At 44.4% G+C, this 25,553-nt stretch overlaps 1 protein-coding gene across 2 annotated transcripts in view; it reads right to left on the minus strand.

The window, feature by feature from the left end:
* Positions 1-25,553, minus strand: part of GALNT15 (polypeptide N-acetylgalactosaminyltransferase 15) — a 64,963-nt gene that overhangs the window by 22,591 nt on the left and 16,819 nt on the right. Inside the window, exons 2-5 of one of the 2 annotated variants that reach the window (XM_049870804.1) lie at positions 18,030-18,196; positions 14,588-14,792; positions 8,965-9,132; positions 1,749-1,866 (exon numbers count right to left, since the gene is read on the minus strand). In XM_049870804.1, the coding sequence (XP_049726761.1) occupies positions 1,749-1,866; positions 8,965-9,132; positions 14,588-14,792; positions 18,030-18,196 (658 nt within the window). Of the gene's footprint in view, positions 1-1,748; positions 1,867-3,157; positions 3,213-8,964; positions 9,133-14,587; positions 14,793-18,029; positions 18,197-25,553 lie in introns of those variants that run through there. The other variant, XM_049870805.1, reaches the window with a different exon arrangement.

Raw genomic sequence — 25,553 nt, forward strand, 5'->3', positions numbered from 1 at the left:
GGCAGGTGCCCAGGGAAGGACCTGGGGCTGAGGGGGCTGCACTTATGCCCCTACCTTGAAACAGATCTCAGCACTTATAGAGATGCAGCCATGCAGATTAGCACCCCATCCCCCAAAGGATGCTTCCTCAGGGGCAGAGATGTCCCTAATGGTTAGGGAATTACCAAAAGCTTCTGAAGTCTCCTGCTACACAGGTGCCAAAAGCTATTTGTGGTGGAGACCAAAAAAACTTTCCTTTAATGTGGCCTTCACTGCTTTAGGAACGTTCTCTCTGCTCTCCACTAATTCTCCCACCTACTCCCAAATGTCTGACATTCATTTGACAGGAAACCTTTCATTCCACGTTGGGGACAAAGATCAAAATGAAAACAGTTCTATGATTGGCAGCATATGAACTGAAAGACACTAAGGCCTAGGCTCCCAAACTGTGTGCCAAGGTGCCCCAGGGTGCCCCAGAGAACTCCAAGGGGTGCCTTGTGATATTTTAAAATTTCAAGAGAAACACAGTGACATTCGTTGGGTTCTGTGCAAACTATAAGCTTCCAGATTTCAACATCAGTCCACAGCACTTTTGATAATGGATGTCGTTGCCAGGTTGAGTTTTTGGAGGTTGCTGTGATAGAAAGCAAGTGTCATGCAAAAATCACTGTGGCAGAGGAAATGAGTGTGGTGATGGTGTCTATCTGCTTCTGAGGTCTAAGAGGCTGTGTGGTGCCCAGTAGGCACTGACTTATTAGGACAAATACTTATGAAGTTGTTTGGACCTAACTACTTACTACACATGCATGCAAAAGCTGGACAATGAATAAGGAAGACTGAAGAAGAATTGACACCTTTGAATTATGGTGTTGTTGAAGAATATCAAATATACCACGGACTGCCAAAAGAATGAACAAATCCATCTTAGAAGAAGTACAAACAAAATGCTCCTTTAGAAGCAAGGATGGCGAGACTTTGTCTCACATACTTTGGACATGTTATCAGGAGGGACCATCCCTGGAGAAGGACATCATGCTTGGTAAAGTGGGGGGTCACCAAAAAAGAGGAAGACCCTCAATGAGATGGATTGACACAGTGGCTGCAACAATGGGCTCAAGTATAACAGCGATTGTGAGGACAGTGTAGGACTGGGCAGTGTTTTGTTCTATATGCGGTATCTATGAGTTGGAACCGACTCAACAGCACCTAACAACAACAACAACTTACTACACAGGGCTGTTAGGTGTTTTTTTGGCCTGTGGGTGCCGTGAAAAAATTACTGAGATGCTAAGAACGCCATGTGCAGAACCTCTGTGCTAAGGTGTTGTTGTTCACGGCCGTTGAGTTGGCCCCCCAAACACTTCCTATCCCATTTTAATCTGGAAGCTCTGCTGAAACCTGTTCAACATCATAACAACACAAAATAACCCACTAAGAGATGGATGGTAGCAGCACACGAGGTGCATTGGCCGGGAACCGAACCCAGTTCTCCCTCACGGAAGGTGAGAATACTACCACTGAACCACCAAGGCCCATTGCACTAAGGTTGGTAATATGTCATTTCCTGTGAGCAGGTTTGGACAGTGAGTTCTGAGGGACAGATGGGGGAAAGGGAAGAAACAGGGGGTGGAGACACCATGTTGTAGATTTTATAATTTGCCCACAGCCTTATCCCAGACCAGTGACATTCCTAAAGCTGTCCCCAAGCTTTGACTGTACCCTCTGCTCCAGAGACCCCAACCTGTGTCCTCCCTCCATCCAGGACATACCTTGAGAGACAGTTCGAGGTTTTCGCCACCCCACAGTGACATGAGAGGGTCATAAGCTCCAGTGTTTTGGAAGTAATGTCTGTCTATCGCCATGACCCCACCTGGCACCACAGGGCTCCTAGACACAGAAAATGAGGAAGAGGCTGCAGCTCAGAACCGGACATATCAGGCAAGGTTGGGAGGCTTAGGGCTTAGTGACTGAGAGTGGACTCTGGGCTCTGACAGACCTCAGTGACTTTAGTTGTAAGACTGAACAATGCAGTATTTATTTTAAGTCTGAAATACCAGTATTTTATGAAAAAGACAGCTATGGTTGTCTGGGCCTTTCATATCCATCCTCAGGTACTTCCGTAGAGAGGACCCTGGACTGTGTCTGAGGCTGCCCTACCCCCTGACTTGAGTCTCTCTGGAGAAATGTTGGTGGAAGAAGGCCTTGGGTTATAGTGAATTATCCCGAGGGAGGTAGGGTTGGGTCTGGACAAAGGGAAGTGGTCAGGTTCTTTTCCCCTCTCTCTTCCCCTATTTCCTTACCTCACCATCTTCTGTTTTTCTTAATGAGCATTGCCTGCTCCCCAGTTCTAAGATGAATCCACCAGGGATGCCAGAAGTAGACAGGCCTCCACCCAGCCCCAGGGGAAATACACATGACTTATAAACCCTGGAAGCTAGAAATCCTGAACGAGGGAATGAAAATGACAGTAGTATCTTTCAGAAGCAGTTTTTAACAGGGAAAGATGTAGCCAGAGGCTTTTGAACTCTTCATTCAGGACAAAATTCTAATGTGGCCAGAACTCTGAATCTGTCTCCAGATGTAATGATTCAGAGTCCAGACTTTTTAATTGCCAAAAAAAAGAGTATTACATTAAAACTATATGTATATACTGGCCTTTAAGGTGCTTAAGTTATATCAAAATACAAAAAACCAATATGGCCATTATTACGAGGTTCAATTTCCAACTCTTCTCCCACTGACAATTTGTAAGATCTTGGATGAGATACACAACCTCTCTGAACTCAGCTCCTGCACCTCTGAACTGGGGACAAGAGGAGTGCTTTGTAATAGAGTTTTGGGAGAATTAAAGGAAGTTATGTGAACTGATCGGCATGCCATATTCTAAGTTCTTACTAAATTTTGGTATTACAGGTCCACGATCCCTTATTTGCAATGCATGGGGCCAGTGTGTTTTGAATTCAGGATTTTTTTGGATTTTAAAAAGGGGTACACATCATATATTACATAACAGTTATACTAGGGTCTGGGTCAGCACTCCTTAATCAAATATATTTCTTCAGTGAAACATATGAATAGTCACAGTAAGTGGGATAAATAAAGGCTGTGCAGACACCCATGTCAGTTCAGGGCAGCTTCTGGCATCAAATACGTTGTGAAAAAAGTTTAGTTTTCATACCCGTTGCCATTAAGTTGATTCCAACTCAAAGCGACTCTATAGCTCCATAGGGTTTCTAAAAAAAAAAAAAAAATCTGAGGCTGTAAATCTTTACTGAAGCAGCCACATCTTTCTGGCCTTTCCGTTAGCAGTTGAGTGCTTAACCTGGTGCTACCAGGGCTTGTTTTAGTTTTCATAGCCCCTCAGGTTTTAAAATTGAGAAAATCAGACTGTAGACTTGTATTTAAAATCCAGCATAGCATAGCAGTGTGGTCTCAGGAGCCTGACTGTCCTGGTTTTAATTCTGATTCTACATCTTATTAATTTTATGAAGTTGGGCAAGTTTTTTAATCCATATGTACCTCAGTTTTTACATCTGTAAAATGAGATTGGTAACAATAACTGTTTCACAGAAGTTTGACTTAATAATGTGTACAATGTGTTTATGTGTTTATACAAGTATCTAGCACATAGTACATGCTCAGTAAATATTACTTATTATCATTTTCATATTACAAATGATCATTTTCTTTCTGGAATTTTCTCTGCATCTATATATAGTCTGCACCCAACCATGTCATAATTTCTCATTTGGTACTCTCTAACCAGACTGCTGGGGAAAAAAGATCTTTGCAATGAAGAAGTTTTGGGTCTTGCAAAATTCTATCATGCGATCTCTGGCATTGTTTCTGTCACCAAGGCCATATTTTCCAACCTGCGCATTCCAATCTCCAGTAATTATCATGCATCCTGATGGCATGTTCTATCAACTTCAGACTTTGGAAGTTGGTAAAAGTCTTCAATTTCTTCATCTTTAGTCTTTGGTGTACAAATTTGAATAATAGTTGCATTAACTAGTCTTCCTTGCAGACGTATGGATATTATCCTATTATTGACAGCTCTGTACTTCAAAATAGATCTTGAAATGTTCTTTTTGATGATGAATGCAATACCATTCCTGTTCAAGTTGTCGTTCCCAGCATAGTAGACCATATGATTGTCTGTTTCAAAATGGCCATTTCAGCTCACTAATGCCTAGGGTATCGATCTTTAGGCGTTCCATTTCATTTTTGACAGTTTCTAATTTTCCTAGATTCATACTTAATACATTCCAGGTTCCAATTATTAATAGATGCTTGCAGCTGTTTCTTCTCATTTTGATTCGTGCCACATTAGCAAATAAGGGTCCCGAAAGCTTGACTCCATCCATGTCATTAAGGTCGACTCTACTTTGAGGAGGTAGCTCTTCCCCAGTTGTCTTTAGAGTGCCTTCCAAACTGGAGGGCTCATCTTCCGGCACTACATCAGACAACGTTGTACTGCTATTCATAAGGTTTTCACTGGCTAATTCTTTTCAGAAGTAGACTGCCAGGTCCTTCTTCCTAGTCTGTCTTAGACTGGTAGCTCAGCTGAAACCTGTCCTCCATGGGTGACCCTGCTGGTATTTGAATACCAGTGGCATAGCTTTCTTTCAGTATCACAGCAACAAGCAAGCCCCCATAGTACCACAAACCGACAGACACCTCAGAACAAGGCCAAGGGCTGATTGTAGAACAGACCATCAATGCCTCATATGCGAGTTCAAGTTGAAACTGAAGAAAATTAGAACAAGTTCATTACAGCCAAAGTACGACTTTGAATATATCTCACCTGAATGTAGAGATCATCTCAAGAATAGACTGGACACACTGAACACTAATTACCAAAGACCAGGTGAGTTGTGGAATGACATCAAAGATATCATACATGAAAAAAGCAAGAGGTCATTTAAAAGACAGGAAAGAAAGAAAAGACCAAAATGGATGTCAGAAGAGATTCTGAAACTTGCTCTTGAATGTCCAATAGCCAAAGCAAAAGGAAGAAATGCTGAAGTAAAAGAACTGAACAGAAGATTTCCAAAGGGTGCTCAAAAAGACAAAGTAAAGTATTTATAATGACATGTGCAAAGAGCTGGAGACAGAAAACCAAAAGGAAAGAACACACTCAGCATTTCTCAAGCTGAAAGAACTGAAGAAAAAATTCAAGCCTTGAGTTGAAATTTTGAAGGATTTTATGGGGGAAAATATTGAATGATGCAGGTAGCATCAAAAGAAGATGGAAGGAATACACAGAATCATTATACCAAAAAGAATTGGCAGACATTCAACCATTTCAGGAGGTAGCATATGAACAATATCATTAATATCACTGACAAGCAAAATTTTGCTGAAGATCATTCAAAAGTGGCTGCAGCAGTCTATCAGCAGGGAACTGCCAGAAATTCAAGCCGGATTCAGAAGAGGTCATGGAACCAGGAGTATCCTTGCTGATGTCAGATGGATGCTGGCTGAAAGCAGAGAATAGCAGAAAGATGTTTACCTGTGTTTTGTTGACTATGTGGATCATAACAAATTATTGATAACATTGCAAAGAATGAGAATTCCAGAACACTTAATTGTGCTCATGAGGAACCTGTACACAGTTCAAGAAGCAGTAGTTGGAAAAGAACAAGGGGATACTGCATTGTTTAAAGTCAGGAAAGGTGTGCATCAGGGTTGTATCCTTTCACCATATCTATTTAATCTGTATGCTGAGCAAATAGTCCGAGAAGCTGGACTCTGTGAAGAATGGGGTATCGAGATTGAAGGAAGATGCATTAACAACCTGCATTATACAGAGGACACAACCTTCCCTGATGAAAGTGAAGGGGACTTGAAGCACTTGCTGATGAAGATCAAAGACTACAGCCTTCAGTATGGATTGCACCTCAACATAAAGAAAAGAAAAATCCTCACAGCTGGACTGATAAGCAACATCGTGATAAACAGAGAAAAGATTGAAGTTGTCAAGGATTTCATTTTACTTAGATCCGTAATCAACTACCACGGAAGCAGCAGTCAAGAAATCAAAAGACACATTGCATTTGGATAAATCTGCTGCAAAAGACCTCTTTAAAATGTTGAAAAGCAAAGACGTCACTTTGAAGACTAAGGTGCACCTGACCCAAGTCGTGGTATTTTAAATCACCTCATATACATGTGAAAGCTGGGCAATAAATAAGGAAGACCGAAGAAGAGTTGACGACTTTGAATTGTGGTGTTGGCAAAGAATATTGACTATATCACAGACTGCCAAAAGAACCAACAAATCTGTCTTGGAGGAAGTACAACCAGAATGCTCCTTAGAAGCGAGGATGGCGGGACTACATCTCACATACTTTGGAAATGTTATCAGGAGGGATCAGTCCCTGGAGAAGGACATCATGCTTGGTAAAGTAGAGGGTCAGTGAAAAAGAGGAAGACCCTCAATGAGACGGACTGACACAGTGGCTGCAAAAATAGGCTCAAGCACAACAGTGATTGTGAGGAGGGTGCAGGCCTGGGCAGTGTTCTGTTCTGTTGTGCACAGGGTCGCTATGAGTAGGAACCCCCTCAACAGCAAGTAACAACAGCAACAACCAGACTGCAGAGGGCAGGGCTGTTATGTCTGAGCATTCAGAGTGGGGGAATGTGGGTAGAAATGGAAGAGGCTGTGTGAGGAGGGGTCTGGGCCCTGGGTGTGGAGCCCGAGGCCTCAGTGAGGCCCACGCAGCAGCTGGGTCTCAGGGCAGCATCTGCTTCCAGGGCAAAGATGGCTGGGCCTGCTCTGGCTGGAACTGAGAGGCGTTGACTTTGGCTGAGGGTGGTTCCAGCTGGGAACAATGACCCAGAGTGCTGCCCTCAGAGACACTCAAGGGGTTGCCAAGCACTGAGGCCTGGAAGAAGGCTCCTGAGAGGGTTGGTGCCTGGGGTCAGGAGCCTCTGCCTCAGGTTAGGAACAAGCCCTCTGATCTGTTCATTCTCTTGAACAGAATCCATTTGCTTCCACCAGGGCCTCTTCTGGGTTAATTCCTGGAGGAGTTGGGTTCTGCACTTCACGTTTGGGGATCTGAGAACAGAGGGCACTTTTCACATGGCTGCCCTGGGAGCCCAGAAGCCCCCTGGGCCCTCTGCTACAGGAGACAGGAGATGGGGGTTCAGATGGTGTCATGAGACACCAGGCAGAAGATGGTGGTGCAGCTCTATAGAGGCCCCAGTGAGGAGAGCGGAGTGAGCTGAGCCCTCAGAGGCTGGGAGAGGCTGGGACACTGGTCGATGCTGACGTGGAGGGTGCAGATGTGTCAGTCACTCACCTGGAGGCTGTGATGTGTGGTGGGGGGGTTTGGCCAACACCAATTTGGGACAGCCTGGGCCTGAGATGGGCTCTCCCTTCCTACCAACACTGCTCCTACAGAAGTCCGGAGCTCACAATCAACTCCAGGGAGGCAAGGGAGGAGGAAATGCCTGGATGACAGATTTAAACATGAGATGATTACGATATCACTGAATTTGACTAATTTTCCTGAAAGGGTTCTGCCATTAAGAGGCTCGAGAAATTATCTAATTCTCTTCGAAAATAAAGATTTTTTTTTGCACATTTGAGCTTGTGGCTGATCAAACTTCTGCTGCTATAGATAGGCACACTCCCTTGGGAAGGCCCTTGGAAGGCCTGTTTGTGTCTAATGCCTTCATCCGTGTTCCTGTGCTAGACATGTGGTCAGCACTTCAAAATGGCTTAGATAATTGAGTGGTGTTGGGGAGTATATGTTGGAGATCTACTGAGGCAGATGGTACTTTCCATATACACCACAAGATCTCTGATGCCACAGGTTCCTCTTACAATGTGACATTGACACGACTTTCATTGAAAGGTAGAGTCTCTGTTCCCTTCTGTGAACCTGGGTGGACCAGCAACCCTGATGGAAGTGACTCAAGGTGACTTCTGAGGCTCGGTCATAAAAGGAGGTACAGCTTTCTTCACCTGGCTCCTTTGGGGTACTTGCCCTCAGAGGCCAGTGCCATGCCTTGCAAACCCCAATGAGCCCAAGTAAAGAGACCTCATGGAGAGAACCTGTGAAGCTGTTCCAGTCGACAGCCCCAGCTGAGGTCCTGGCCAACAGCCAACGCCAACCGTTAGACTTGGAAGAGAACCAGTCTCCAGAGGATTCCAGCTCCAGCTGTTGAGTCATTCCTGGCTGATCAAATCTTCCCGGCTGAGGCCTCAGACACTGTGGAGCGGAGACAATCAGCCCTGCCGTGCCCTTTCAGAATTCATGACCCACACAATCCATGAGCTTAACAAAGTGGTTGTTGTTTTACAACACTACATATGGTGTAGTTTGTTATGCAGCAGAAGATAACTAGAACTACCTAAATAGAATAGTTGTCCAAAATCCAAACATGTGATAAAAAAAAAAAAAAAAAAAATTTTTTTTTTTTTTTTAACAGCCCATAAAATATTTTGAGACTTATGGTATCTTGGCTCAGGACAGGGCAGTGTTTTGTTCTGTTGTACATAGAGTTGCTATGAGTTGGAACTGATTAGACAGCAGCTAACAATGACAACAACATGGTATCTTAGCTTTCACCTAGCTAAATTCTTCCTTTTTACTGAGAAGGGATCCGAGGCCAGGGAGTTTCCAGTGTTACCTGGTGAGTTAGAGCTGGGTCAAGATCCCAACTCTGGCTCTTTTGCTTCCCGCTCTGGGGCGTCCCTTGGAGCTAACTGGAAGAACACTGGATTCCACTAATATAACAATAATGACAACACCAGAGCTGAGTGCCTGGTACTCTCTATGCTTTTCATATATTAACTCATTCAATCACAACAGCTCTATAAGGTAAGTAGTATTATTATCTATCATCAATTTACTGATGAGGAAACTAAGGCACAGATTAAGTGATTTACTGGGAAACTGGAGGAGTCACAATTAGCTGCAGGGTCCATCCTGAAGAAGCAAAGGAAAAGCAGGTTGGGCAGCAGGGCCTTACCTGATGGGGCTGATGGGAGACTGGAGGGCCTTCTTTTCATGCTCCGGCAAAGGTTCCCAGTGGAAATCCAGGTTCCAGTCCAACACCCCACGTTGCAGGGCCTCAGATGGGTAATACTGGAAAGTCTTCCAGTCAATCACATCTATGACCGGAGATACCACCCGGCTCCTGAAAAAAATCATGGAATTGGATAAAGGGATACAAATTATTCAGTTGCTGGGTGAAGGAAGCATAATATAGACATGCATTGCCCAATATGGCAGCCACTAGCCACATGTGACAAGGTCCCTAAGTGGCACAAACTATTTGGACCCCCTACTAAACTAAGGAGCCCTGGTGGTGCTGTGGTTAAGCACTAGCCTGCTAACCAGAAGGCTGGTGGTTCAAACCCACCAGCCACTCTGAGGGAGAAAGTTGTGGCAGTCTGCTTTCATAAAGATTTACAGCCTTGGAAACCCTATAGGGTTGCTATGAGTTGGAATTGACTCGGTGGCAATCAGTTTGGTTTGTTTACTATCCTACGGGTTGGCAGCTTGAACCCACACACCAGTGCCATGGAAGAAAGGCCTGGTGATCTGCTTCTGTAAAGACAAAAGCCAAGAAATGGAGCAGTTCTACTCTGTAATATATGGGGTGGCCATGAGTTGGAATTGACTTATTGACAACAGGTTTGGTTTTTCTCTTGTTGTGTTAGCCACATGTGACTACGGGGCATTTAAAATATGGTTTGAGATGAGCTGAAAGTGTACACATTGAATTTAGAAAACTTAGTACCCAAAAAAAGGCTCTAAAATATCTCAATAATTTTTGTATGGATTATATGTTGAAAGGATAGGGTTTTTTTTGCATGTGGTGGGTTAATTAAAGCATATTATTAAGATTGATTTCATCTTTTTCTTTTTAATGTGGCTACTAGAAAATTTTAAGTTACGTATGTGGCTTATGTTACATTTCTATTGGATAGCGGTATTCTAGAAAATATGTTTTCCCTTAAGGAATTGGGGTCCACTTCCCCAAAGAGCGTGCCTGCCTCTTTCTTTCTTTGAAAGCCTCTTTTGACAACACCAGGAGACAGGAGAATGGGAGCCCAGTCTCAGCTCTGGCACTAAAAAGCTGAATTATCTGGGGGTAATTGCTGGGCTGGAGTTTCCTCATTTGTAAGATGGAAGGTTTAACTACTTTCCAGAAAGGTCTTTCCCAGTGGTAATGTTCTAGGACTGTGGTTCTTAACTTTTCTTGAGGTCTTTGATCCCTTTGAGAATTGGGAGAAACTATGGGTCCCTCCTCAGAAAAAAAGTCCATATACAAAATATTGTGACAGTTTCAGGCAGCACATGGACCTCTGCCCTAGGGTCTACTTCTTGTTCCTCCCTATATCATAAAACCTGACTGGGCTCTAGGAATCAGGACTGTCAAAACTTAGAGTGCCCCTAAGGTCCCTGGGTGGTGCAAATGGCTTACACTCAGCTGCTAACCAAAAGATGGGTGGTTTGAATCCAAACAGTGGTGCCGTGGAAAAAAGTCCTGGAGATCTAATTCCATAAGATTAGAGCCATGGAAAACCTTACGGAGCACAGTTCTACTCTGAGACGCGTGGGGCCACCATGAGTCAGAATCGATTCGAGGGCAACTGGCAGTGTCCCTAGCGTTGATGTTTATGTGTTGTGGACATGGTGTCTATAAGCAAACCAAAGTCCTGAATCTGGGTTTATTTGCTCCTTTACTATTGCTGCCTGTAATTTCATTTTTTTTTTTTTTAATTGCAGAGCCTGATGATATGACCTCAGAGAGGGTGATATGGGAAATTGATACAGACCAGAAGCCTCACCTTTTACCTACACAGGCAATCATTGGGATGTACCAGGAGCTGCTCCGCATCTAGCTAATAGTAATCACGGTCCCCCCACTTCCCACCTCCCCAGCCTCTCAAGACACTTAATTTTAAAATCTGCAATATGAAATGGATCAGGCCTGAATGTGGGTAACTGGAAGGTATCACACCAAGAGAAGCAAGCTTCCTGGAAGGAGAGATGCCAGCCACAGTGTGTTTACACTCAGCTCTATTTCCATCTCTGTTCCATCTATCTCAAAGACAGCCAGGCTGGCACAAGCCCAGGCCACACAGAGCGGGCTGGGTGGTCCTGGGATTCAGTTATCTGCGTTGATCTGTGTGGTCCTAAGTGATGGATGTTGGCATGAGAAGTCATGGGTCTGTATTTAGAGCAAGGATCTTGATAGGCTTTTCCTCTCTTTTCTGCACTGTTCCCGCTGGAAGGCAAGGGTAACTATCCTCTGGGTCCTTACTGTTTTGCAGTCTCTGCCCTGATGTATGAGATGAAAAGCAAGAAGGAAAGGAGGGCACCCAGACCCTCTCCAAGTCCCCATTTACTCTGGAATGAGCCAGGCAGATGGGATGGATTTGGCTATTGGCAAAGCACTCTGTGGAATTTCAGAATTGAGAGCCAGGGGAAGCCGTGTGACTGGATTCTGAAGACTCGCCTCAAATCTATGCCATCTTCACTAATCATAACAGGTTGGGAAAGGAAATTGCATTCAAGCATCCACATAATCACTTCATCCTAGAATTTTGTGCTACGTCCTTCTTGACCAAGCATGCATTACTTTTCATCAGCAAATGAGAACTCTAAAATTCGTCATATTTGTCATATTCCATTTTCCTGTTAGAAGCTCAGAGTCATATGAAAAGCTCACTTTTAATACAGCATAATTCCTGATTTCCCATATCATTGTTTCCTTTCTGAGCTCTCTTTTTCCCTCTATTTTAACCGGGTACCCATTAAACTTTTGACTCATTCTCACTCATAGCGACCCTGTAGGACAGAGTAGAACTGCCCCATAGGGCTCCCAAGGCTGTAATCTTGATGGAAGCAGACTGTCACATCTTTCTCCCATGAAGTAGCTGGTGGGTTTGAACCACCAACCTCTGGATTAGCAGCTCAGCAATTAACCACTGTGCCACCAGTGCTCCTTTTAACCAGGTACATAAGTGATTTATCAGGAGCCCTCTTGAGTACACTTTGGATAGAGACGAAGAATAAAATGTCAGTGAATGAGGTGAGAAGGTCACTGGTGCTTTCTGCTTTGGATTTTATATTCCTAGACCATGGAAGCTGCCTAACCAGGGCTAATTTAGTGAGTAACTGCCATCTGGTGACTCAGAAATGGTAATTAATTAAAAAAAATTTTTTTAAAACCAACAAACTTATATTTAGCTTTGTGTTTTTGTACTTAGAGATGTGTCTGGTGTTCTTGGAATTCACTTAGAGCAGAATAGCAAAGCTACCCCACTTGACTTGGAAGGAACTAGAAGTATCTGCTTACTTCATCACTCGCTCACCATCTTGCTCATGAGTAGAGTTTTAACTCTCAGGCAAATACAAGGTTGATCTTCTTTTAAGCTTTTCTAGGCTCCACAAGGCGGGACTAAATTATCTTAAAAGTCCGTCTGAGAGCCATCCATCTGTGATACCAGAATAGGAATGGAATGGGGAGTGGGTGAGGCAAATTAAGAGTCTGAGATCAAATGACACCTAGCCTTTGTAATGTTGAGGCAGTCCTCTGCGTGGGACAGAAACAAAGATGGCGGCATTGTAAAGCTTGTTCATTTTCTTTTCCTAGTTCTGGTGCTGAATTTATGCAAGTCTCCTTTTCTTAGGAGACATGAGCCAAGACCAAACCCATTGCTGTCGAGTTGATTCAGACTCATAGTGACCCTGTACAATAGGCTGGATCTGCCCCATGCGGCTTCCAAGGAGCAGCAGGTGGATTCGAACTGCTACCCTTTGTGGTTAGCAGTTGTAGCTCTTAACCACTGCACCACCAGGGATCCAGAGAGTGGGCAGTAATCTGTGTCATGGAATTGGGCAAAATTAATCCATCTTGGTCTCGCTAGACCTCCGATTGTTTTTCTTTATTAAAATGGAATGTTGGACTATTAACAATATACTTTGTGTTACCTGAAACCTTCTCCCTCTGGTAGGATCCTATACTTGAAGGATCCACCCTAATGTGGCCCAGGGAATTTTTTTTCTTATATGTGATTGTCCCCAAGTTCAATTTAGACAGTATACATTTACCATGAGTAGGAATGCAAGAATAGAAGTCATAGGCTTAGGTTCCAGCGTCAGCTCTATCTGCTGGGGACCATCAATAATAATCATTTATTGAACTCTTCCTATTGACAGGTCTGCTTCAGCTCCAAGGAGTATACCTGACATGGTCCAATGTGGGCTAGGCATCAGGGTTTGTTTTTCCTGAACGGGATATTCAGAAGGAGGGAAATAGTTGACCAGACCTGTTTAGGCACTGTTGGAGTTGCACAAGGAAGTGGTAAAGAGAATGCCAGCAAGACTGGGGAGGGAGAACAGAGACACGATCACATACTTTAAGATGTTTGGCTGCAGGATGTGTAATTCAACCCTCTCTAACTTCACAACATTTCCAAGAGGTAGCCTTAATTGGAAAATTAGAGACCACTTTTATAAACCAGAAAACCAAAGAATGCCAGTTCTCGATCAAAATTTGGTGATGACAAAGTCTATTTTTTTTTTTCTTTTCTTTTTAATGGATGAGTAATCTATAGCCTAGAGAAATTTAGAGATTTTTCCTAGGTTATACTATAGTCAGAGGAGCCATGTTTGGCTGCTAACTGAAAGGTCTACAGTTCGAACCCACCAGTGGCTTCACAGGAGAAAAGACCTAGTGATCTGCTCCCATAAAGCCCATAAAGACTGCAGCCTAGGAAACCCTACGGGGCAGTTCTACTCTGTCCTATAGAGTCACTGAGTCAGAATCAACTCAATAGCACATAACAACAATAAGCTACAATCCTGATTAAAACTGTGAAATTTTCATCAAAGGTAATGATAGCCATGAAAAGATGTTACCCTTCCCAGGGGTATTTACAACATAATAGAAGCTGCTTTCCAAGCTTAGAATGATGGACTGGAAGACTTCTAACCTCTTTCCAACTCCAACGCCCTATGTTTCATAGAAGGCCCAGACGTCTGAAAAATTCAGACGCCTCACTCTCTAATCATGGAAGCTCAGACACTTATTCAGACGGTGGGTGTCTTAGTTTCCTAGTGCTGCTGTAAGAGAAATACCACACATGGGTGGCTTTAACAAACAGAAATTTATTTTCTCACAGTTCAGTAGGCTAGAAGCCCAAATCCAGGGCACCAGCTCTAGGGGAAGGCTCTCTCTCTCTCTCTTTGTCCACTCTGGGGGAAGGTCCTTTTTTCAGATTCGCTGGCCCTGGTGTTCATCAGTTCCTTGACAATCTCCAAGAGGCATATATCTTTCCCCCATTTGCCCATCCTTGCTTCTGTGCCTAACCTGTTCTTTTTACATCTCGAAAGTTATTAGGTTTAGGAGGTGCCCTCATTAACATAACATGGCCTCATTAACATAACAAAGAAAAGCCTATTCCCAAATGAGTTTACACCCACAGGTATAGGAGTTAACGTTCCAACACATATTTCTGAGGGGGACCCAATTCAATCCATAACAGTGGGGATAGATGTTCTGTGAGTGGCTGAGTCTGTAGATCTAATTTTCTCAGTCCTGCCTCTTGCTCAGTAGGCCCCAGGGGCTGAGTTACCTGTCACCAGCTATTCTGCTGAGGAGGGGCTCCAGCCAGCCTTGGTGGCACTCGCAGTGGGAGTCCATGAAGACCAGCACGTCCCCTGTGGCCCTGGTGGCCCCCAGCATCCGGCCTTGGATGGGGCCCAGCCTCTTGTTGCTCCTGAGCAGCTTCACGCCCTCCAGCCTGGCTACATATTCGCTGAGAGCCGACTTGAGCTGTCCTGGAATCAACAGGGTGTGGAAAATTGGGTCACAGATGCCACGGCCAACTGAGATTGTGATGACCATCTCTCAGATGACTGTCAGCAGTGATCTCTTGGAAGCTCTGGGGAGTACAAGGATCCCGAGAATCAAATACATTACCACAGTGTGGTTGCTACTAAAAGGGCAGATACTTCCAGACCTTGGAATGGGCCAGGATTCTCACCAGTGAAAATCAGGAAAGAGGGTGTCATAAAACCAGAAGAGGAGAGACCTTCAAGAGCTTGCTAACATTCTCTAAATGCAGAGGTGAGGTTGTAGCAGATACTGTTGGTGCCCAGCTCAGATGCCCTGGATCCCCTTTACCGGTTTGGTTTGCACACTCCAGCTGCTGAGGGTGTGCTGCTGCCAACTGCAACCTGCACCCTTTTCTGGAGAATGGCCTTGGGTACCTGGAGCTTCCTCTCCTGAATGTACTACGAGTTACACAGAAGTTATGCAGAACATGGCTTCTGACAGAACTTCTCAGTCGGTAAGCTTGTTAGCACCAGTTCATTCCCTGGAGAGGGGTCTGTTAGTCAGACTGTTAGCTTTTATGAACTGGAACCTCTGAAAACCAGCCCCTCTGTGACTCCACTGTACTGAACATTGCTAGTTGTCTTCCTCAACATTCACACTCCCCTGTGACCTTACTAGCAGGACCTTGATTTTGTTCGGGGCAGCCAAAAGCACTCATTTCCCAGGATTCCCTTGCTTCTAGGGGTAGATGTGATCCAACTCTAGTAGAAATATACTGGGTGAGAGGATTCTGGTAAAACTATTGTTTTACTAACTTTTTTTTTTCATAAGTGACAAAGGTGCCTATTGGCTCTTAGCCCTTTTTCTGTCTGAAATGTGGATGTGATGCCCAGAGTTGAAGCAGCCCTGTTGTGAACATGAGGCCAAAACCACACTCTTAATATGGTTAAGGGGAAAGCAGAAAGAGCTCGGTTCCTGGTATCATTGTGGACCTGCCATACCAGCCCTGCGTTGCTAACCATTGGCTTCCTGTAATTTAAGAAAAATAAGTCTCCAGTGGCTGGTTAAGCCACCGTAGCAGCTTTCTGTTCCAAGCAGTGAAACATAACCCCTCACTGATATCCTCACCAGACATTGCTTCATGAGGCTCTGCTTGGGCTGACCTGACAGCAAATGTTTTTAGCTATAACCCTCACTGGTGTTATTTAGGGTGAAATTCTAGGCACGGTAGGCACCAGCAAAAGAGGTCCAGAACAGACTGAAGAAGAACTCCCAGGCTGTAACGGGCTTTGGCATTCTTAGAGAGTTTTCAGAGCAGGTAAGGAGCCCACATGTCTGGAATGGTGTAGGTACTGAATGCTCAGAAGTGAGGGGCTGCTGAGGTGCTTGGCCTATTCCTCCAGAAAACAGCAACGATGACTTCCTTTTATGAAGGGTCTATCATGGCTGGCCATCACACCCATTTTGTGATTTCATGAGTCATGGGAGTTATCATTCGCAGTTCACAGATGAGTAACCTGAGGCACATCTAGCTGACTCTATCACACCATTCTACAGTGCTGTGACCATCAGCTTGACAGCACTGTTGGGTGGCTCTGGGCCACTCCCAGGGTCTTTGTGGGTATCTGTAAATGGGGCTGGAGAGCAGAGTGCACAGTGGTCTTTGTCTGGGCTCCAGCTCTTAGCAGGCACGTAGAGGAGGGTGCCCAGGGACAAATGGAGCCAGTGCTGCTCCTGGTTGTAGGGAGGGCCTTGCACCCTGGTGTCAGCAAGTAACACAGGGCTGCTGGAAGGAGAGCCGGCTGGTGGTGAGGGGTGGAGGGAGAGTGGGCCAGGAGGCAGAGTTTAATCACTGGGCCCAATATCCACATACCCTCTGAGGGGACAGGTCAGAGCTGTGGAATTTGGAGGCAGCCCACTTCCCCAGGGCCTGGCTTTTCCACTGCCACATGCTCAAAAAGGGAAGCTCCTGAAAGGACACTGACAACACGCTGATCACTTGATGGGTGTGTGTGTGGCCACAGGTGGGCTCTCAGGGAGGACCCTGCCCCAGCCAAGAGTTTGGGGAGTCTCTAGGTACCCAGCCCAGTCCAACGTCTTTCCTTCAGTTCTCCTAATACACAGCCAGAGGTGGCTCAGTAATCCCACAAACACCTGGAGCTCAGTAATCCCACAAACACCTGGAGCCTCTGGCTGGTTTGACTAAACATCGTGGCCGGGCTGGACAAAGTCCCGGCATGAGGACCATAGGAAGGACTAACAGAGGCACCTGGCCACTCTCTGCCATCCTCTATTGTCCCCGTAAGATAAGCACTTTGCTGGTCTTAGCAAATGCTCAGCTTCCCTCTGGAGCAGTCCCATCTTTTCACAAGGCCAGGAGGGGCCTGGGCAGGTCATTTAGTTGAGACAGAAATGTAGGCCTCAGGCTAGAGCAGTCTCCCTCAAACTGTGTTCCCCAGATCAGCAGTGTCAGCATCACCTGGGAACATGTTAAAATGTACATTCTTGGGCCTCACCTGAGACCCAGCCAATTATAAACTCTGGGGTGGGCTCAACAATCAGTACCTTAATTGCCAGGTGACTCTGATACACGCTCAAGTTTGAGAACCACAGGCCTAGAAGAAGCAAGGCAGGGGATTTCTCTGTCTCCGCCCTGCAATGGGATGGGAGGCCCACAGTAGTGAGCTTCCTGTGAGTGGAAGCATTCAAGCTGACTCTGCAAGTCTGGGCTCTGGTGCTGACTCTGCTGCTTTTGGTGTGATTCAGCTCTAGTCAATTCTCTTCTCTGGGCCTCAGTTTCCACATTTGGAAAGTGAGTGGGGCGGGCTAAGCAATGACGACCTAGTGACTAATGCGTGTAAGGTGCTTTGCCCAGTGTCTAGGGTGCTGTGAGCACTCACGAGTGGCGTTCCTTTGTGGCTCTTCAGAGCGGCTTACTGCACTGCGTGGAGGTTGGGGTCTGAGAGACAGACGCGCCGTAGGATTCTCGGAGTGACCCCCCTCCCCGCCGGGGCTTTTGCCTGGTGTGGTTCTCCCCTTCTCTGGCCTGCTTCTCTGACTTACTTCCTGGTTTCTCCTGGGGGCTCTTTGTTAATAAAATACTTGCACATGAACCCATATGCTGGGCTCTACTGCTGGGGAATCTGGCCTAAGACATTCCAAACTCCAGCCTTATGCAGGGGAATGAATCCTCCAGGGTTCAGGCCACCTGAGGGGAGCTCCAGGAAGTCTGTTGATACCTTGCTGGCTGAGGTCGTCCACAAGGATGATCTCCTTCAGGAAGGCCCTGGGTGCTGTGTCGAGAATGCTGTGCACAGTTCTCAGCAGGGTGGACCAGGCCTCATCGTGGAAACAGAGGATGACGCTGGCCATGGGCAGCCTGTCCCCAGTGTGCTGCTGCAGACACCTGCGGGGAAGAGAACCAGGGAGCCATGAGCATTCTCTGACTCATCTCCCTAGGCCTTGGCTGAGGCTATAACAACCGTACCACTCTCCTCCCAACTCAACAGCTTTCCCAGGTTTTCTTAAAGGTCCCGTAAAGGAGATCCCATTACATTTCACAGTGCAGAATCTTCAGATCCTCAGGAACTGCTTAACCATGTTTAATCCATGCCCTACTTGTTGCAGTTGAGGGGTGTTGCTAATATTCTTTATCTGTAAAATGGGAATGAGTAATATTGAACGATATTACCAACCTCCATTGCCTTTGAGTCAATTCCAACTTAGAGCGACCCTATAGGACAGAGTAGAACTGCCCCATATAGTTTCCCAGGAATGCCTGGTGGATTTGAACTGCCGACCTCTGGGTTAGCAGCCATAGCACTTAACCACTACACCACCAGGGTTTCCTTTACCAACCTCATAGAGCTTAAATAGGGTGATGCACATGGTAAGTACCCTGTGAACACTAATGGTCATCCATTCAGGGGCAGGGATCCTATCTGATTTCTTTTTGTATTCCTATAATTTGGAACATCACTTTTATTACTGTTGTTGTTATTCTTGTCATTATTATTGTTATCACTGAAGAAGGAACAAGGATTGAACGTTTGTGAGTGCCAACCACAAGCCAGGCACTGTGCCCTTTACATGCACCACTTCATGTTTATCCTATAATAAGCCTGTGGGTTGGGCTATATTATCCCCACTTTACAGATGAGGAAACTGAGGCTCAGAGAGGAGGCGAGGTTCATCGGAGGTCACAACTGAAGTGGCAGAGCTGGATTTTATATCTCCAAAACCTTCGTGCCCTTTCCACTGCACTTGGCTGGCTTGTGGCTGGATACACGGGGGTGCATAGTGTTGCCTTCTACTCTGCCCGGAGCCTGTTTGTGGCTCTCCCGTCTCTCTGGGTGTTTAGGATGCTCCGTATTTGATTTGCCTTGGGTCTGTTGAGGATTCCAAGTGGGTCCACAATTGAATGAATTATAATAACAAGCCAATAATGAAGAGTGTGTGGCTCACACTTGTTCACAAAAGAAACTTTCCTGTAATGCTTTTTCAAAGGGTTTCTTTCCAGGTTGTTGCTGCTAAAACTTTGTCCCCCCTCAGAGGAGTATTTGCATTTGAATAGGAGTCGTTTCAAGGACACCACACTTGCAACACCTAAAAGAAGGCATCTCTAACATTGAACCTACTGAAGGAGAAGCAGACCGGCCTGCAAGGGCGTGCTCTGGAGTAGTCAAGGCTGGTCCTGCCAAGGGGAATACCATCTGAAATAGTGACAACCTGTGGTGCTCATTAGGAAACCCTGGTGGCATAGTGGTTAAGAGCAACGGCTGCTAACCAAAAGGTTAGCAGTTCGAATTCACCAGCTGCTCCTTGGAAACTCTATGGGGCAGTTCTACTCTGTTCTATAGGGTCGCTATAAGTCAGAATTGACTCGATGGCAACAGGTTACAGGTGGTGCTAATTAGCTGAGTGTTCATGTGTGTGGTACCATTTTAACCAAGGCTGAAACCTTCAAGAAACTTCAATGCAAAGAAACCTATGAGACCTGTGTGTGAGTCTCAGGGCAAAATCTGACACAGAAAGGGGAGAACTGATGATAGGAAAATGCTTTAAGATAACAGGAAAATGAAAATCCTAGACGATTAAAAAAAAAAAACTCAATTATTTTATTTATATACTGTATCTTCCCATAAAAGATTTAAAGCCATTCACAAAAATTCACACGATAGAATAATGGTAGAAAAAACAACAAGAAGGAAAAGCCAGGAGCAAGGAAATACAAGTAAACATAGAAAGTCAACATTTGGAGAAAGAGCATAATTATTTAGGCCATACCAGACCAAAACCAAACCAAACCTACTGCCATTGAGTCGATTCCGACTTATAGCAACCCTATAGGACAGAGTAGAACTGCCCCATAGAGTTTCCAAGGAGCGCCTGGTGGACTTGAACTGCTGACCTTTTGGTTAACAGCCGTAGCACTTAACCACTACGCCACCAGGGTTTCCATTTAGGCCATAAGGGCCTGAATATTTCTCGAATGAATTTTCATTTTGACTCTGAGCTTCCTTGTAGCCAAAGTAAGATGGAAGAATTGTCACCATCAGAAAAATGACATACTAGGTTTTTTTAGGAAAAGCAATGCTCTTTTACCGATTTTTTAAAACATTTTATAACTTTTTATTTTCAAAATAGTTTATGACTCACAAAAGGTTGCAAAAATAGCACAGAGAGTTCCCATGTTTCCTTTACTCAGCTTCCCCTGATATTTTCTTACATCACCACAATAAACTGAAATAACCAAACACGCTGTCGAGTCGATCCCGACCCATAGCGACCTTATAGGACAGGGTAGAACTGCCCCGTACGGTTTCCAAGGAGTGACTGGTAGATTTGAACTGCCAACTCTTTGGTTAGCAGCCATAGCACTTAACCACTACGCTGCCAGTGTTTCCACATCACCATAATACAATGATCAGAATCAGGGAACGGACATGGTACAACATTAATCAACTCAAATACAGACCTGGTTCTGATTTCACCAGTATATAAATCCAGCACTAATTTGTAAAAGAAATTCCTATGACTTTAGAAAGAAGTACCTAAATGGACGACAATATCCTTAAAAGCATCCTAAGATAAATATAATAACGAGCTTCATATGAACTTTTATAGTCTAATCTCAGGGCTATTCAACTCACATGCCCAAAGTGGAACCAGCTTCCCCTTAAGGCTTTGGGAAGATGACTGAGAGCCGCTCCCCCCACGTTACAGTTTTTGCTGAGTCCTTTAGTCACTCTTCCCCGACGCCGTCCTCCCCAATCCCCACCCTTACCTCCAACCCTTTTGGAGCATCCCTCCTCCAGCCCACCAGACTTTGAGGGTTTCCACCCTGCCCTCAGATTTACTCCAAATCTGCCCACAAGCAGATTCAAAACACCTGCCCTTTCCCTTTCCTTTGTGGCCGTGGGTGTAGACAAGTCCAGGGCCCTAGGCTTAGGGCTGCCCGTGGCTATGAAAAGAAATCTTTTCTCAATGAATTCACTGGGTGCAGAAAGGAAGCTAAAATATTACTCAGGCAAATTGCCAGCTGGGGGCTGTTTTCCAACTCAGGTAGGACAGGAGTTTGGGGACAGAGAGGCTGGAATTTGGAAGAATGTTCCAGGGGCCGAAGTTGATCACCTCACAGCAGAATACCACTATGCCTGCCCCAGGTCTGATCCGTTTCTCTACCTGAATCCACAAACATAAGGATCTGAAACATCATAATGTGTGACGCACATATAAATACATTCTTGTAGTAAGGTGGTCGAAAGAAGTTAGACTTTGGAATCAGAGGTGTTCAGATTTGAATCTTCACCCTGCTGCCTCCTAGTATTCTTGAGGAACGCACTCAGTATTTATAAGCCTCAGTTTTCTCATCTGAAAAATAAGGGCAATAATAAGGATAGTAATTTTCACCCTTTGAACCTATTCTGGGAATAAAAAAAATAATAAGCACACAATAAACAGTGCCTATAATTTTTTTTTTTATTGTATAGCCATCTTCGAAACAGACAGGATATAATTAATATGTTATTGTATTATAATCATCTTTGTAATATACAGCTATCTTTAAACAACTCCAGTATAGCATGATATGCCTTGTTGTTATTAGCTGTCATCAAGTGAGACCCCAACTCGTGGAGACTGCATAATAAGTTGTGGATCAAGCTATTGTGATCCATAGGGTTTTCACTGGCTGAGTTTTGAAAGTAGATGGCCAGGCCTTTCCTCCCAGTCTGTCTTAGTCTGGAAGCTCTGCTGAAACCTGCTCAGCATCATAGCAACACACAGGCTTCCCCTGACAGATGGGTGGTAGCTGTGCTTGAGGTGCACTGGCCAGGAATTGAACCCAAGCTTCCTGCATGGAAGGTGAGAATTCTACCACTAATATGCCTACTGAACTACTTTCAAGTTTCACTTTTCTCATTTGGACAATGGGAATGTCAACATGGCCCATCTCAAAACTTTAAAGTCTGACAAATTGCGTAGCACTTTGCCTGGTGGGTAGTAGGGATTCCATCAACAAAAGAAATCTTATTTAAACTCTAGCTCTTGCAAACAACACTCCTGGAGCATTCTGCAAAGTCAGAGACATGAGAGCTTCCTGCTTGGCTAACTAGCTGGTTATTGTTGTTGTCAGATGCCCTTGAGTCGGATCTAACTCATAATGACTCTATGTCCAAAAAAAAAAAACAAACCCACTGCCATCGAATCGATTCTGACTCTTAGCGACCCTACAATGACCCTATGTACAACAGAATAAAACACTGCCCGGACTTGTGCCATCCTCACAATCATTGCTATGTTTGACCCCATTGTCGCAGGCACTGTGTCAACCCATCTCCTTAAGGGTGTTCTTTTTGTTGTTGTTGTTGACCCTCTACTAAGCATGATGTCCTTCTCCAGGGACTGTTCCCTCTTGATAACATGTCCAAATTACATGAGTCGAAGTCTCACCATCCTCCCTTCTAAGTAGCATTCTGGCTACTTAGACAAGACTTGTTTGTTCTTCTTGCAGTCCCTGGTAGATTCAACATTCTTTGCCAACACCATAATTCAAATGCATCAATTCTTCTTCAGCCTTCCTTATTTATTGTCTCGCTTTAACATGCGTATGAGGCGATTGAAAATACCATGGCTTGGGTCAAGAGCACCTTAATCCTCAGTGACATCTTTGCTTTTTAACACTTGAATCTCAAACTGAACCCGTTGCTGTCCAGTCGATTCCAACTCATAGAGACCCTATAGGACAGAGTAGAACTTCCTCATAGAGTTTACTTTAAAGAGACCTTTTGCAGTAGATTTGCCCAATGCAATGTGTTGTTTGATTTCTTGACTTCTGCTTCCATGGGAGTTGATTGTGGATCCAAGTAAGATGAAATCCTTGACAACTTCGATCTTTTCTCCATTTATCATGGTGTTGTTTATTGGTCCAGCTGTGAGAATTTTTGTTTTCTTTATGTTGATATGTAGTCCATACTGAAGGCTGTGGTCTTTGATATTTATCAGTTAAGTGCTTCAAGTCCTCTTCACTTTCAGCAAACAAGGTTGTGGCATCTGCATATTACAGATTGTTAATGAATCTTCCTCCAATCCTGATGTCACTTTCTTCTTCATGTAGTCCAGCTTCTCAGATTATTTGCTCAGCGTAGAGGTTGAATAAGTATGGTGAAAGGATATGACCTTGACGCGCACCTTCCCTGATTTTAAACCATGCAGTTTCCCCTTGTTCTGTTAGAACAACTGTCTCTTGGTCTATGCACAGGTTCTGCGTGAGCACCATTAAGTGTTCTGGAACTCCCATTGTTTGCAATATTATCCATAACTTTTATGATCCACACAGTCAAATCCTTTCGCATAGTCAACGAAACGCAGCTCAGCTGCTAACCAAAAGGCCGGCAGTTCGAATACACCAACTGCTTGGAAAACCCTATAGACAGTTCTACTCTGTCCTATAGCGTCTCTATGAGTCAGAATCAACTCGATGGCAAGGGATTTTTAAACATCTTTCTGGTATTCTCTGCTTTCAGCCAAGCTCCATCTGACATCAGCAATGATATCCATTGTTTCACGGCCTCTTCTGAATCCACCTTGAACTTCTGACAGTTCCCTGTTGATGTACTGCTGCAACCACTTCTGAATTTTCTTCAGCAAAATTTTACTTGCATGTGATATTAATGATATTGTTCAATAATTTCTGCATCCTGTTGTATCACCTTTCTTTGGAATAGGCACAAATATGGATCTCTTCCAGTCGGTTGGCCAGGTAGCTGTACTCCAAATTTCTTGGCATAGAGGGGTGCTTCCAGAGTTGCATTTATTTGTTGAAACATCTCAGTTGATATTCCATTAATTCCTGGAGCCTTGTATTTAGCTAATGCCTTCAGTGCAGCTTGAACTTCCTCCTTCAATACCATCAGTTCTTGATCATATGCTACCTCCTGAAATGGTGGAAGGTTGACCTGTATTTCTTCCATCTTCTGTTAATGCTTCCTGCATTGTTCAATATTTTGCCCATAGAATCCCTCAATATTGCAACTCTAGGCTTGAATTTTTTCTTCAGTTCTTTCAGCTTGAGAAATGCTGAGCGTGTTCTTCCCTTTTGGTGTTCTAATTCCAGGCCCCTGCACATTTCATTATAACACTTCACGCTGCCTTCTCGAGCTGCCTTTTGAAATCTTCAGTTTGGCTCTTTCACTTCTTCGTTTCTTCCATTTTACTCTACATTCAAGAGCAAGTTTCAGAGTCTCTTCTGACATCCATTTTGGTCTTTTCTTTCTTTCCTGTCTTTTTAATGACTTCTTGCTGTCTTCATATATGATGTCTTTGATATCATTCCACAACTTGTCTGGTCTTCGCCCTTTAATGTTCAGTGCATCAAATCTGTTCTTGAGATGGTCTGTAAATGCAGGTAGGATATACTCAAGGTTGTATTTTGGCTCTCCTGAACTTTTTAAAATTTTCTTCAGCTTCAACTTGAACTTGTATATGAGCAATTGATGATCTGTTCTGCAGTTGGTCCCTGGCCTTGTTCTGACTGATGATATTGAACTTCTCCATCGTCTCTTTCCATGGATGTAGTCAATTTGATTCCTGTGTATTCCATTTGGCAAGATCTACATATATAGTTATTATTTATGTTGTTGAAAAAAGATATTTCCAATGAATAGGTCATTAGTCTTGCAATATTCTATCATGGGATCTCTGGTGTTGTTTGTATTACCAAGACCATATTTTCCAACTATTGATCCTTGTTTGTTTCCAACTTTTGTACTTCTATCACCAGTATTTGTCAATGCATATTGATTAGCTTCCAGACTAAGACAGACTAGGAAGAAGGACCTGGGAATCTACTTCTGAAAAAATTGGCCCATGAAAACCTTACGAATAGCAGCGGAACATTGTTTGATCATGTTTAATCAACTTCAGACTGCAGAAGTTGGTAAAAATCTTCAATTTCTTCATCTTTGGCATTAGTCAGTTTGTTGTACTGTGGTGGCTTGCATATTGCTGTGATGCTGGGAGCTCTGCCACTGGTATTTCAAATACGGCAGGGTTACTCATGGTGGACAGGTTTCAGCTGAGCTTCCAGACTAAGACAGACTAGGAAGAAGGACCTGGCAGTCTAGTTCTGAAAAAAAGTGACCAGCGAAAACCTTACAAATAGCAGCAGAACACTGTGTGACATAGTGCTGGAAGATGAGTCCCTCAGGTTGGAAGGCACTCAAAATGCAATTGGGGAAGAGCTGCCTCCTCAAAGTAGAGTT

This window comes from Elephas maximus, chromosome 27 (assembly GCF_024166365.1).
Source record: "Elephas maximus indicus isolate mEleMax1 chromosome 27, mEleMax1 primary haplotype, whole genome shotgun sequence".
Taxonomy (NCBI): domain Eukaryota; kingdom Metazoa; phylum Chordata; class Mammalia; order Proboscidea; family Elephantidae; genus Elephas; species Elephas maximus.